General features: G+C 41.7%; 1 protein-coding gene across 5 annotated transcripts in view; it reads left to right on the top strand.

The window, feature by feature from the left end:
• The window catches only part of IL1R1 (interleukin 1 receptor type 1), a 72,324-nt gene that overhangs the window by 43,625 nt on the left and 14,553 nt on the right, over positions 1-14,146 (top strand). For all 5 annotated transcript variants that reach the window (XM_055328694.1, XM_055328696.1, XM_055328695.1 and 2 more), the window contains 4 exons: positions 7,351-7,417; positions 10,475-10,709; positions 10,814-11,003; positions 12,045-12,213. In XM_055328694.1, the coding sequence (XP_055184669.1) occupies positions 7,351-7,417; positions 10,475-10,709; positions 10,814-11,003; positions 12,045-12,213 (661 nt within the window). The remainder of the gene's footprint in view (positions 1-7,350; positions 7,418-10,474; positions 10,710-10,813; positions 11,004-12,044; positions 12,214-14,146) is intronic.

Genomic DNA, 14,146 nt, shown 5'->3' with positions numbered 1-14,146 from the left:
CAATACCTCTAGGCGCTGCCACCGAGCCTCTACACAAGGGCTGGAATCTGCTATGGAGGAGATGGTAGGCAGGGCGGGAAATTTCATATGTAAAACAGACATCACCGCACCTCGGGGTAGGAAAGGAGCAGTGTGTTAGGGCTTGCTAATTTGCTGAGAGCATTGGTCCTCTCCCTTCCTTAATCCTTTTATTTTATGCGGGGAAATTCATCCAAACAACACCACAGTGGCATAAATCTGTGACAGTTTTGATTGTTAATACTTTCTAAACATATTTTGAATTTTACTCAGAAACCACTTTCAAAAATCACAACAGATTTTGCTCAGTTGCCAGGGAGAGTCGCTCCCAGCGTCTGCTCTCCCTCCTTCTGTTCTCCCTCAGTGTCCTCCCTGGCTTCCTGGCTGTGCACCCTTGTGAAACCCCTGAAGTAGTAATCTTCCTTTTCCAATGTGGTTCCCGGCCTCATAATGGTTGCCCTTGCATTTCTCTTCTCTGACTCACACTCAGTACCCGTATTCCATCCTTTCCTCCTCTCTGGATTCGAAGCCAGATTTTTGTCTGTGTGTTGTCTGATGTGAAGATGTTGGAGAGATGAATCCCCCCTTCCCTCCCTTCCTTCCTGAGCTCTTACCACATGCACAATGAGTAGGTTGGGGCCCTCTTCACCGGAGCATGGGAGAGGGAGAGGATCTTCTCTGTATCTTTCTCTTCTGGCCCAATTAGAGAAGACCAGCAACTAGGAGAGCCACAGCCACTGCCCGAACCCTGAGTCTCAGAGCCAGAGGTCTGAGGCAAGGGGCCCTGTGCCAGGGAGAACCTATGTGACTTGATGCTCCTGGCTCTGGAGGAAGAGGGTGTCTCCAGGGACCCCCGGGAGAGGCCTCTGATCAGAATCTGCTCACAGCTAGTCAGAAGTCCCAGAAGAAGCAGGCTGACTCAGATGGAAGAACCAAGTGACGGCTCCGGGAAGCACCATGGGGGCACCATGGAGGCAGAATGGCAGAGTGCTTGCAGTTGGGCAAGGAGAAGAACCCGTGATTCAAGTAGCAGAGGACAGGAAGAAGAGACAGTGAATATAAAAATTATTTTAAAAACTTTCTGGGGCAAAGAGGAATAGAGAAAATGAAGTGGTTTAGGGGGCTTGGGAAGTCAACTCTGCAAAGCGTTTCCTGGACTTTCCAAGTAATTTCATTTCGTGTCATCCTTCCCCCATCCTCCCTCTCTCCCCCTCTTAATTTCTCTGCCATCCCCTATACCTCCCCACCCCCAGGCTGCACTCCTTCCTGAGCCATGCTAATGGAGGTGGGGAGGGCGCTGTGCCTAGGACAGGGGCCAGGAACCCAGGAACATCAGGGAGTCTTTGACTTTGTATTATGAATCCTGTAGATAAGCCACTGTGCCTCTGACCCCCTCATGTTATGCTGTGTACCTTCCCATCAATCTAACATGAACAATCAGGTGGTAATTAATCCATTTAATCTAAGCAGAGTGTCGGTGTTGTCTTAGTCAGGCTGTTTTATTGATTGGACATTAAAAGGCGTTATGCTTCAGCCTTACCAGCATTTCAAAGACCCAAGGAAATGAATCAGACCTGGAAAAAACCACCAGACTCCAAAATGTTAAAAGTAAACTGTAAAACCAGGGAATGAATGGTGGAATGTCTGCAGGACATGACAGGTAGAGCAGTCACAGCTCAGCTTTTTGGAAGTTTCCAATTCTGTAACTGGGAAGGCAGGAGTATTGATACGCGTGGTATAAGGAAGCCTGAGGACTCACAGTGTACCTGTTCTTAAAAAGGGCCTGTTCATTTTTTCCTGGCATCTGTTTCTCTCTGAGCTCTGAGCTCTGTTCTCCAAGTGCATAAAGTGGTGAGCTGCCCATAGGTGATTCAACCTTTCTGCATCCCTGGACCCAGTGGGATGTGACAGGTTGTGTGTGTTTATTCCAAAAGAGATGGTGATTATCAACCTCTTGGTAGTCCTCACCCCCGTGACTCGATTTTCTGAGCCTCAGAGGACAGTAGAACATGTTGATCTTTAAATGTGTGACTCCTTTTTGTCAGCTTGTTTTGGGGTTTTTTTGGATACCTCTTGAGGTCTGCACAGTGATCAGTGACTTTAAGCTTCTTCACTGCAGCTCACACCGTCAGGTGCACTTCCTTCCTCAGGTGGACTTGTCCCCTTGAAGATGCAGACTCCATCCTGCGAAGCAGGACTGCTTCACACAAGAAAGGGCCATCTTCAACCTAACAGGGCTACTTCCCCAGCTCGGGCCTGCCGGCCTTTTCTCACAGATAGGTGGAGTCTCCGACCTCAGCTTCAGGTGATCCTGGCATATCTCTTGTTGTGTACAACACATTCTGTTTGTCCATACAGTTTCCTTTGGGATAGCTCCATGGTTTTGTCTGATTTCTGAAGGGGTCTGTGGCCCACAGCTCACCCACTTTCCCGGGGTGACTAACCTACTACTACGGATTGTGACCTCTGTGATGATGGCTGTCATTGCACTGTGTGCTGTCCAGTTCCAGCACATTCCAGTGTCTGCATCACTCAGCTATCAGCTGACACTTGGATTTGATATTTGGCAGCCCTGCTAGCTAGCCCCAGCAGACCCAGGGCATCTCCTTGGGCTGCCTGTTGTTCTGGAACCTGTCCTTACCTGGCCTGGCTCTCACTGATCCCCACCTGAATGAATCGGGGCTGGTGCATCCTAGACCCCCTCTGTCAACCCTCCTCTCGCTGGTCTCTGAGTGAGTCTCAGATACACCCCCTTTCTTGTCTGTCTCTTACTGTAGGCTGGCTCATGGTCCCATCTTCCCTCATCTCGACACCCTTTCACGACAACCTGCTCTCCCTGCCTACCCTCTTGTCTCTGATTTATATTCCACATGGGTGCCAAGATTTCTATAAAAAATGGAATCTGATTGTACACCACTCTATGGCTTCACACCTTAAGTGATTTTCTTTTTTTGCCACCTACAAATTGCAGTCCTAGGGCAGCCCCAGGTGGCTCAGCGGTTTAGCACCACCTTCAGCCCAGGGCCTGATCCTGGAGACCCGGGATCGAGTCCCATGTCAGGTTCCCTGCATGGAGCCTGGTTCTCCCTCTGCCTGCATCTCTACCTCTCTCTCTGTGTCTCTCATGAATAAGTACATAAAAAATCTAAAACAAAAACAAATTGCAGTCCTAACTCCAGAGCCAGGCTGGAGTCTGGGCACTGTCAGCCTCCCCAGCTTTGCTTCTTGGCTTCCCATCTTTGGTTTATGCTCCAGAACTGGAGGGGACTGGTCTCCCCCAAGTGCTCCCCACCACCTCATGAGGTTGAGGTAATACCTCATCCAGGAGTCCTGCTCCGGGCTGACTTAGGGCCCTGGGCATTCCTCTCCCCATAGCCACCCCTGCATCACTGTTTAATTCTGTGGATGTTTCTGCTTTCCCTGCTGACTAATGACCTGCTTGAGCCAGACTCAGGGTCGTCATTCCTGTTTGTTCCCAGGGCCAAGTGTGGATGCAGGCATGTGGTAGATATCCAATATACATTTGTTGAGTTCACTAGTGAATGAATAAAGAGATGAATGGATAGCTGAAAACATTTCACCAAAACTTGTGCTTGTCATCAGCACCAGGGGTGATTTATAATCGCTAACATTTGAGTGTGACCACCTGCCAATGTCCTACACCCTCACATGTGACAACTCATTTCATCCTCAATAGCTGTGTGTGACAGATACTGCTGGCATCATCCCTATCTTGTCAAATGCGGAACTAAAAGTACAGAGGCTGAGCTTTGATCCAGTGTGCCAGTGATGGGGTGTGTGGGATGCATCTGTGATCACATGTGGCTTATGCCTAAATTATGGCCATCTTGAAGAGTGGCTTCTTATTTCCTTATTTTATGTCATTATTATTATTGTCTCTGGCACTAGCGCTCTTCCTGGCATACGGCAGCACACTGATGCTCTTGAGAGACCTCCTTACTTGGCCACCCTTTCAACTACTGGCAGTACAAGTCTAGTCAGGTTTGGCATCATCCTTGGAATTTCTGTGTTGTTTGGGGTGCCTAATGGGACTTGTGTTTGTTTTTGTCAGGAGTGTGGCTAGTTTGATCTTGGGTATATGTATCTTTACCTCCTTCCTTCCCATTGTCCTTCCTTGGACATATGGCCCCATCTCCTGGCCTGGAGCTGACCCTCTTGCCCTAAGGTCCTGGGGACTGATACAGATTCAGAAGGTCCCCTGTTGAGAGGAAGGAGCCACTCTCTCCTCCGCTTTTTCTAAGAGCAGTTCGGGGGCAGGTGGAATAAAACCTGTACCCATGGGGCTTGGCTTTTGTGTTTTTTATAGACTATCAGAGTGGGAATTGCTCAGTGATCATCTGACTCCTTGCCCACTGTACATATGAGGAAACTGAGGCCCAGGGAGGTATTGTGTCGAACATCACACTGCCTGGCAGTGGCAGGCCATTAGCCTTGGACGAATCAGCATTTCCCTACAATTACTTCAGAATTACATCTTCAGATATCATCTGTATAAAACTCACCCTGGCACCTTCCTTTTCTTCTCCCATGCTTAGTAATCAAGCAAGTCCGATCTTGTAATTGCAGGAACTAACAGCTGGCACTGTTCAGTTAGTTTCCTGGTGTCTTTATGTTGTTTTAGATAAACTAACATGAGCAGTTGATTGGCCTGGAACTGGCCATCAGGAAATATTTTAACCCTTTATTTTCTGCCTCTCTCTCTCATGAAGCCTTAAAATACACATCCACACAGTTACAGAAAGAGCTAGTAAGCCAGGTTGCTAGACTTATTTCAATATTCTAAATATCGGTTAGAAGTAAATGTGATAATCAATTAATGTGGGTGAACCTGGGAGAACGCCAATTTATGTGAATAAAATGTCAGAGTTACATGATATTTAAGGAATGTGGTCTTACTGCTGAGGTAGGTTTCAAGGCTTGAGCCAGGCTTAAGGATCTCATCCTCATGTGTGGGGCAAACTGAAGAAACTATAAAAGGGGATGTCTGCCATGCTTCGAAGGTCTTTTTTTTCCTCTTTTCTGTCTTTATTTAAAAAGCCCATTGTGACATCTTTTATGTGTTTTAATACCACTTCTTAACTATAACATTTTACAGCTAATACTCAAATGATTGCACGCCATTAGAGTCTGAATTAGTGATGTCTTAGTAAAATATGTCTTGTGCTAGTAATGGACTTATAGCTACAGATAATATAAACAGGTTTTATGTCCTATAAAAATTAAAGGGCAGGTGATTTTAAAACATGAAACTACATTGTTTAGTCTGGACATTGCCCTTGAGATTGGGTTAGAGAGCATAGCCATTTCTTTGGTTAATTTGTCGTCCCATGGGCTTGGGTTCCAGGTGCAGTGGCATGTGTGGCAGTGACAGGCTTGTCACGGTGCCTGCCCTCACAACGCTTCCTGGCCTGGGATAGCCGCAGTGAGACATGCCAGGGGCTAGGAGGAGGGCCTGGCTGGGCCATGGGTCTGGGTGGGAGGACAGTGATGGGGCTGAGACCTGATAGATGAGGGAGGTGGCCAGGTGAAGGGAGGGGGACCAGTGAAGGCAGAGGCTCTGAGGTGGAGAACAGGGCAAGGGGAGTGTGACTGCAGACTTGGGTGAGGGACAGGGGGGCAGGGCCTTGAGTTTGGCAAAGTAAGTCAGAGCCTCCATACATAGAACCTGTATGCTCTGGCTAAGAAATTTGCTGGGGAGCTAGTGGAGGTGTTTTGAAAAGATCATTTGGTAAATGTAAGTCTGTAGACTCTGGATGGGAAGGAAGTAGTGTATGTCCATAGGCAAAGAGACCAGTGAGGGGCCTGTTGCCATAATTAATCCAGGCAGAGCTGGTGATTCCTTGAGCCGGAGGGGTCAGCAGTGGGTGAGTGAACCGGGCCACTTGACACATGCTGGCTAGGGTGAGTGAGAGAGGAGCTCTGGGGACGGCTGCGTCAGGGTCCTTAACCTGGGTCTCCTGTTTTGTGTGTAGGTGTGTGTGTGTGTGGCTGGGGTGGGGCAATGCTGTGCCTGTCATGGAGGTGGGGAGAAGATGAGTTTAGTTGGGGGTCTACTGAATAGGAGGGATTCACAGGTCCTCAATTTGTGCAGAAGTTCACCAGGGGTATGAGTCCAGAACTTACAACGTGTCATGGTCAGGGCCCTGTTCAGGAGCACTCACGAGGAACTTTCCAAAGGAAAATGAGGCTGTGTTGAAACTTAACTTCATTTGGGATTGAGCAGTTTAGAAGGGTAGGCAAAATTGTGATTTTTTTTTCTTTTTCTCATCAATAATTGATATTATTTTAGTGCCATTGTTTTATCGAAATGGGCACGTTTTCCTTCTAGCATCGGTCAAGTACCTAAGCTGGTTACATCCCCTGCCATGTATGTGGGCAAAGTGTTATGCAGTTGGTCATAATTACCAGGACCTCAATTTAATCTATAGCCCTATCGCTGACTGATAGCTTTTGAGGCTGATGCTATGTTGATGTGGCCTTCTAAACCACTCAGGAGCTGAGAGGCTTTGTTTTTGGTTGTTTTCTTTGATAAGATGAGTACACGCTCACTGTAGAAATGTTAGATAAAAAGCCTCAGAGAGGGGGAAAAACCATTCAATTTCTATATATTGTTATTATTATTATTTTTTTTTAGTCTTCTTTGTTGTGTTTCTAGGTAGCTGTCAATCATTTGGTACAAACAATTTAGTTTGTCTTTCTTATAAAATGAAGGTGTGATCTTTGAGCTGCACCTAGAAGTATGGGAAGACTTTTTGTAAGTGGGTCTTAGCAGTGGGGTGCATTCCAGCTGGAGAATAAATCCACACAAGTTAGAGGCAAGCTGGTTTAGATAATTTGGATATAATATAGATTAGATTTGGGGGAAATTTGAATGGGAAACAAGATTGGAAATGAATATTGGGACAGATGATAGAAATTTTGTTAATCTTGGGGATCCCTGGGTGGCTCAGCAGTTTGGTGCTTGCCTTTGGCCCAGGGCATGATCCTGGGGTCCCAGAATCAAGTCCCACATCTGGCTCTCTGCATGGAGCCTGCTTCTCCCTCTGCCTGTGTCTCTCTTCCTCTCTCTGTGTCTCTTATGAATAAATAAATAAAATCTTAAAAAAAAAAGTTTTGTTAATCTTAAATTGTTTGAATTTGTCCCCAGTTCTGACCAGAAACATGATCATATTGATGTACGGAGACTAACCCATCATTGTGACTTGGGGGTGAGGGTGGAGGCAGGTGGGAGTTAGTGTATATGGTTTTAGAGATTTTTCTGAAGTAGTAACATTTTCATTTTTGTTTCGTGTCCATTCCTCTCTTTTCCAGGAGAATATGAAAGAGTTACTCAGGCTTGTTTGTTTCATAGCTATACTCATTTCTTCTCTGGAAGCCGGTAAGTTAAGCATTTCCTCATATTCTTGTTTGCTGAAAAACTCTTTTATTTAAAATACATGAAGTACCTTCCCTGACAGAGTCATTTTTTTCCTCACCTGTTTCTGTTGAATTCCAGAACGGAGAGCCCTGGTCACAGAACTGTATTGTACATTATCTTATTTACAGATTGGGGAACTGAGGCCCAGTGAGGCTAAGAACTCACGTTCATGTAGCTCGTATCAGAGCAGGCCTTCAAATAAAAATAAATAAAATCCAGGCCTTCAATGTCAAGGCCGGGCCTCCTCTGACTTTGTTCCTGACTGAAGAGTGTGATGGGAGATCCTGGCTTTCATTCAGAAGAGGTGTTAAATGTAGTCATTATGATCCCACAGCTGAGAACCGTCAAGAGACAGTTCTTTTTTTTTTTTTGGTCTGGCTTCTTTCAGTCATCATAATTATTTTTGAGATCTATTCATATTATATAAATTGTTACTATTTTATTACGTGGTAATTTTCTGTCATAGGGGTATATCACCATATATTTATCCATTCACATTTGATGGGAATTTCAGCAATTTCTAGTTCTTGGCTATTCAGTTAGTGTTCAGGTCTTTGAATGGACATATATTTTCATTTTTCTTAAGTGAATACCTAGGAGGGGAATGGCTGGGTTATATGGTTGGCTTATATTAAACTTTTTGAGAACTTACTAAAATGTCTTCTGAGCGGTTGTACTATTTTATACCCTCACCAGCAGTAAATGAAAGTTCAGTATGTCACCAACACCTGATATTGCCAACCTTTTAAATTTTAATACTGAAAGGAATAATATCTGTAGTTTTATTTTTTTTAAGATTTTATTTATTTATTCATGAGAGACACACAGAGAGAGGCAGAGACACAGACAGAGGGAGAAGCAGGCTCCGTGCAGGGAGCCCAATGTGGGACTCAATCCCGGGTCCCCAGGATCACGCCCTGGGCTGAAGGCGACGCTAAACCGCTGAGCCACCCGGGCTGCCCTGTTTGTAGTTTTAATTTCCATTTTCTCGTTAGTGATAATGAACTTCTTGTCATGTGCTTTTTTTTTTTTTGCCATTCGTATGTCATAATTCACTTTATCTGTTTTGTCTGGCTTATACTAATAACTTGTCTTTTTAAAAAAATTACTGCCCTCAGGCTTATGGTATCCATTTTTAACTTGCCTCTGTCTACTTTCAGATAATACTATGCTATTTCACATATGCCATAAAAAACTTAATATTAAATCCACTTCTCCCTTCTTGAACTTTGTCCAGTTGTTCCTATACATCTTACTTTTTCATATGTTATATATCTCACAATACTTTTAAAATTTTTGCTTTAAACATTCAGTTATCTTTAAAGAGATTTAATAATGCTATGCCTTGAAGTTCACTAATCTTTTTTTCTGCAGTGTCAAATCTGCCATTAATCATATCCAATGTATTTTTTAAGTCAACATTATAGTTTTCATCATTAGAAATTTAAAAAAATCTTTTATATCTCTACTCATCATGTTTGATATAGTATTTAAACAAATGGAACATAGTAATAACTATTTTACTTTTTCAATCTATTAATTCTATCATCTGTGTCATTTCTGGGTCTGCTTTGATTTTTTTTCTTCTTCTTCTTTTTTTTTAAAGATTTTATTTATTTATTTGAGAGAGAGCATGAGCATGAGTTGGAGGAGGGACATAGAGAGACGGAGAAGCAGACTCCCCTGAACAGGGTGCCTGACTCAGGGCTCAATCCCAGGGCCCTGAGATCATGACCAGAGCCAAAGACAGATGCTTCACTGACTAGGCTACCCAGGCGCCCTGATTATTTTCTTCTTCTTATTGATTGTATTGTCCTGCTTCTTTGCATACTTAGTAATTTTTTTTTATTTATTTATGATAGTCACAGAGAGAGAGAGAGAGAGAGGCAGAAACACAGGCAGAGGGAGAAGCAGACTCCATGCACCAGGAGCCCGACGTGGGACTCGATCCCGGGTCTCCAGGATCGCGCCCTGGGCCAAAGACAGGCGCTAAACCGCTGCGCCACCCAGGGATCCCATACTTAGTAATTTTTGATTGAATGCTAGGCATTGAAGATTTTACCAGTTTGGGTGCTGGATATTTTTGTATTACTAAAAATGTTCTTGAACTGCTCTGCTACAGGGTTGTTACTTGGAAATAGTTGATCCTTTCCGGTTTTGCTTTAAAGCTTAATTAGTCAGAAAAAGGTTTACTGTAGGCCTAAATAGCTGGTCAAAACCCTCTGAGTACTCTCCCTGATTAATAAGTTTTCCATTCTAGCTGTTGAGAACAGCAGTATGTGCTCCAGTGGATAGTCACTCTAATCCTTTTGGCAATTCTCACTCTGACTTGGGATAGTTTTCTTATGTGCTTACACTAATTGGTACTCAGCGGAAACCTTGAGGGAGACTGTATAGATCTCCAAAACTCTCTCTATATATATCTATACCGCTCTAATCCCTTTGGTACTCTGACCTGCAAACTTGTGATTTACCTGGATTTCCAGCTCTATCTTCTCCATTCAGAGAGAAGACTGGGCTCTGCCTGTGTTTCCTCCTTGTGATGTCATGACCTAGAATCTTTCTCTGGACAATAATTTGGGAAAATTGTAGGGCTCACCTACTTTGTTTTCCATCTTTCTGGTATTTCTGTTCTTTGTTCTTTGATGTTCAATGTCTTGAATATTGTTTCATATACTTGGTCCATTTTTTCTTTTTTCAGTTGTTCAGGAGGGAGAGCAAATCCAGTCCATTTTGTACTGAAGCAGATTTCTCTCCTGCTACATTAGCACCAATTTTTAGATGAATAAAGAGGGGATAGAAAGGTTAAGTAACTTTCCCAAGGGCACACAGATAGTGAGTGACAGGACTGGAATTGAATATAAATCTTTCAGACTTCCAAAGGGATGCTTTTAATCATAAAGCTGTTAAAACTCATACATAATATGAATTGATGTATTTTATAATTGCTGTGTTTATATGTTGATATTACATTAATTTTTCACAGAAGTTGCTTCGTTCTCTTTTTTCCTTTTTAAGATACATGTGAGGAACGTGAAGAACCAGTAATTTTAGTTTCATCTGCATTTGAAATTGATGTCCGTGCATGTTTTTTAAACCCAAATGAAGAGAAAGGCACTATAATTTGGTATAAAAATGACAGTAAGACACCTATATCTATGGAAGTAGACTCTAGGATTCATCAGCACAAAGATAAACTGTGGTTTGTTCCTGCTAAGGTGGAGGACTCGGGACATTACTATTGTGTCGTAAGGTAAGAAAGGTATTAATGCGTTGCAAACATGTGTTCTGTGTGCCTGCAAGAGTTAAGGATAAAAACATCTTTATGCTGAATTCACCTATTTTGATTTATTTTAGGAATTCAACTGACTGCCTCAAAATTAAAATAACTGCTAAGTTTGTACAGCATGAGCCTAACTTGTGTTACAACACAGAAGCAGTATTTAAACAGAAACTACTTGTTGCGGCAGATGGACAACTTGTGTGTCCTTATATGGATTCTTTTAAAAATGAAAAAAATGAGCTTCCCAAAATACAGTGGCATAAGGTAATTTTATATTAAATATGATATTTTACTTTTGCAGCAAATAATAATTTTCTGCCTTAGACAATAAGGTGAATCTGCAGACTACTTTTACTTTGATGTATTGTTTGCTTTTGCGTGGTGAAATTAACGGGAATTTTTTTTAGGGTTGTAAGACGGCGTACATTTAATTTGCAGTTTAAGGAAAGTCTTACTTTCTGTTAATTTTATTTGATGAGATAAAGTTGAGAAAAGTATAGTAGAAATAAAGGATATTTAAAGATAAGGCTGATTATAAATTTAAAGTTTTTGAGAGATCCCTATTTATTATAAAAGATACTATTTTTTGGTTTTGTTAAAAACATTAAATGGTCCTTACATAACTGAGTGGTTTCTGTAACTGTCTTAAAAGTGGATTGGCTAGCAGTCCATGGAGCACGTCATGTTTTGGTACCTTTGATATATCCAGTTTTTTGGTGCTTACATGGGGAATCATCTGGTAGAGGTAAAGAGATACAAAATAAATAATATCAATGCAGAAAGGAAGTACAGCATTACTAAGAAACTGGTATTAGCAGTCTGCCCTCAAATATGTTTTCCTTGCAGAGTAAATTTGTCTTCACTCGTCTTCAAAGTGCAAGTCTCATAGGCATAAGAATGTAATATCCTGGGAATATAATTGTGACTATTGCCAAAAAAAATGCTGTATTAAAACTTGTACGCAAGGAACATAGTCATATATTCCTGTATGTACTGAGCTTGTGATCATGTGTCTGTGCAAAATAGAGGAGAAATAAACACATGTATGATGATTATTCTTGTAAATTCCCCTGAGGCTTTTGATTCATATATGTTTGGATTTATATGTATATATGTATATATGTGTGTATATATATATATATATATATATATATATATATATATAATCTGTATCTGTACACACCACCTACACACACTACCCACATAAAACATTTGCCAGTGTGAAAAAATGGAGTTTCTTTTCCTGGTAGGCTGGGGAAAATCATTAATTGGTTTTAATTATGTCTTTCCTCTTCCTCCATCTAGGATTGCAAACCTCTGCTTCTTGACAATATAAACTTTATTGGACTGACAGATAGACTCATCATAGCGAATGTGACTACGGCGCATAACGGGAAATATACTTGTGGAGCATTTTATACATACTCCGGAAAGCAATATCGTATTACCCGGGTTATAGAACTTACTACTATAGGTAAGTCATAGCTCCAGTCGTAGGAGTTTGAATCTGCGAAGGCCTGGAAACCATGATTCTAATATTACCTTCATTGTTCAGGGAGGAACCAAACCCAAGAGAGGCTCGATGACTTGCCAAAGGTCACATGGCTTTAGCTTTTTTGTTGCTAATATTATATGCATGTTTTGCATTCTTGCTTCAGATGCAGAGCTGATTAGACAAACATTAGGACCTATGTTTTCCAACTGAAGCAAGAGCCTTTTTCTTTGGTATGGCTAACGATGGTTCTTCCAGAGAGCTCTGGGGTTCCCTGTGGCTGGTATAAGACGAAGAGCAATTTTGAGCACTTTCACTTGGGAGGACTGAGTATCTAGCAGTAAGGAACACTGACTTGATGGGGTGGACACTAATGGGCTTTGGAATATGTTGCATTCCCAGAGTGCACTCTATCTCTTATAAGTTTCGTGTTAGCTCAGTTACTTTACTTCTCTAAGCCTGTTTCCTCCTCTGTAAGATGATACAACCTTCCCAGGTTATTGGGCAGATTAGAGATCAAGTACGCTCAGCTTGTGATCATGTGCCTGGTGCAAAACAGAAAAGAAAGAAATAGACATATGATAATTATTCTTGTAAATATTCCTGAGGCTTTCAGTTCTCTATTAACTATGTTTCACCTTAAAAGCTATTTTATAAGAAAATGCCCTCCTACAAATTACCTGGGGATGGGCAAAATGCTCAGCCTTTCTGTAAATATTAGATTTTGTAAGCTTTCAGTAATAAAAGAAGAGTTACTTTAACTAGAACTTTAAAAGTTAAAGGGGACCTTATTAGTAACTATCCTGAGACAACAGGCATAAATGGGGACTGCCTCAGGTAAACCCAAAATATGATCACCCTATGTATAACTACGTTTTCTCAATTGTCTAATAATTAGTATTTCACAAACATTAATTTTATTGAATCAAAATTAACTCCTTGCCTGGGTCTTGCAAGCATCAGTGAATTATAATTTTCCACAGTCCTTATATCACTACCATCCTGAGTTTTTAGCAGCTTCTCTCTGACCATTAGGTACCTCTTCTTGGTCTGTCTTGACATACAGCAACCAGAGCAGCAGACAGAATTTTAGAGAGAACTAGGGAATTTTTTTATTTTTATTTTTATTTTTAAAAATATTTATTTATTTATTTATTCGAGAGAGAGAGAGAGACAGAGACACAGGTGGGAGAAGCAGGCTCCATGCAGAAAGCGCGATGTGGGACTCGATCCCAGGACTCCAGGATCACGCCCTGGGCTGAAGGTGACGCTGAGCCACCCGGGCTGCCCAGGGAATTTTTTTTTAATAGGTCAAATATGTTTTAAATACTCTCTGTCTTCTTTTTTGGTCCCTTTTGTAGAAATAATATATTTAATCACAAAAGAGAGTATTAGAACATTGGAAACAAAACATATTTTGTTTTCGTAAAACAAATATAAAGGAATTTTAAAATATTAATTGAGCATTTACTATGCACCTGGCACTGTTCTAGGTATACATTAGGGAACAAAAGAGACAGTATCCCATTCTGATGGAACTTACTTTTTTCTTTTTCTTTTCCTTTTCCCTTTACCTTTCTTCTTTTTTCTTTTTTATTTTCTTTTCCTTTCTTTTATTTTCTTTCTTTCCTTTTCTTTTCTTTTTTTTCTTTCTTCTTTCTTTTCTTTCTTGACTCTGATGGAATACTGGGCATTCCAGTTCATAATTTCTCAGGCTTGGCCACAGATCTACCTTTGAAGTCAATCTTCTTGTAAATAAAACTTAGATGAATTTCTGGAGCTCCTTGATACTTTTCTGCCCATTTTCTTAAATTATGCCAAATTGCTGGACATTCCACTCTTAGGTCATTACTATAATTACTAAATACAAGCAGGTATATCATGGATGGTCTGTGCTTCATCCACAGAGGTACCC

This window comes from Nyctereutes procyonoides, unplaced genomic scaffold (genome assembly GCF_905146905.1).
Source record: "Nyctereutes procyonoides isolate TBG_1078 unplaced genomic scaffold, NYPRO_anot_genome, whole genome shotgun sequence".
NCBI lineage: Eukaryota > Metazoa > Chordata > Mammalia > Carnivora > Canidae > Nyctereutes > Nyctereutes procyonoides.
The sequence above is the reverse complement of the archived record's forward strand: the minus strand, read 5'-3'. Positions and strand labels throughout refer to the sequence as shown.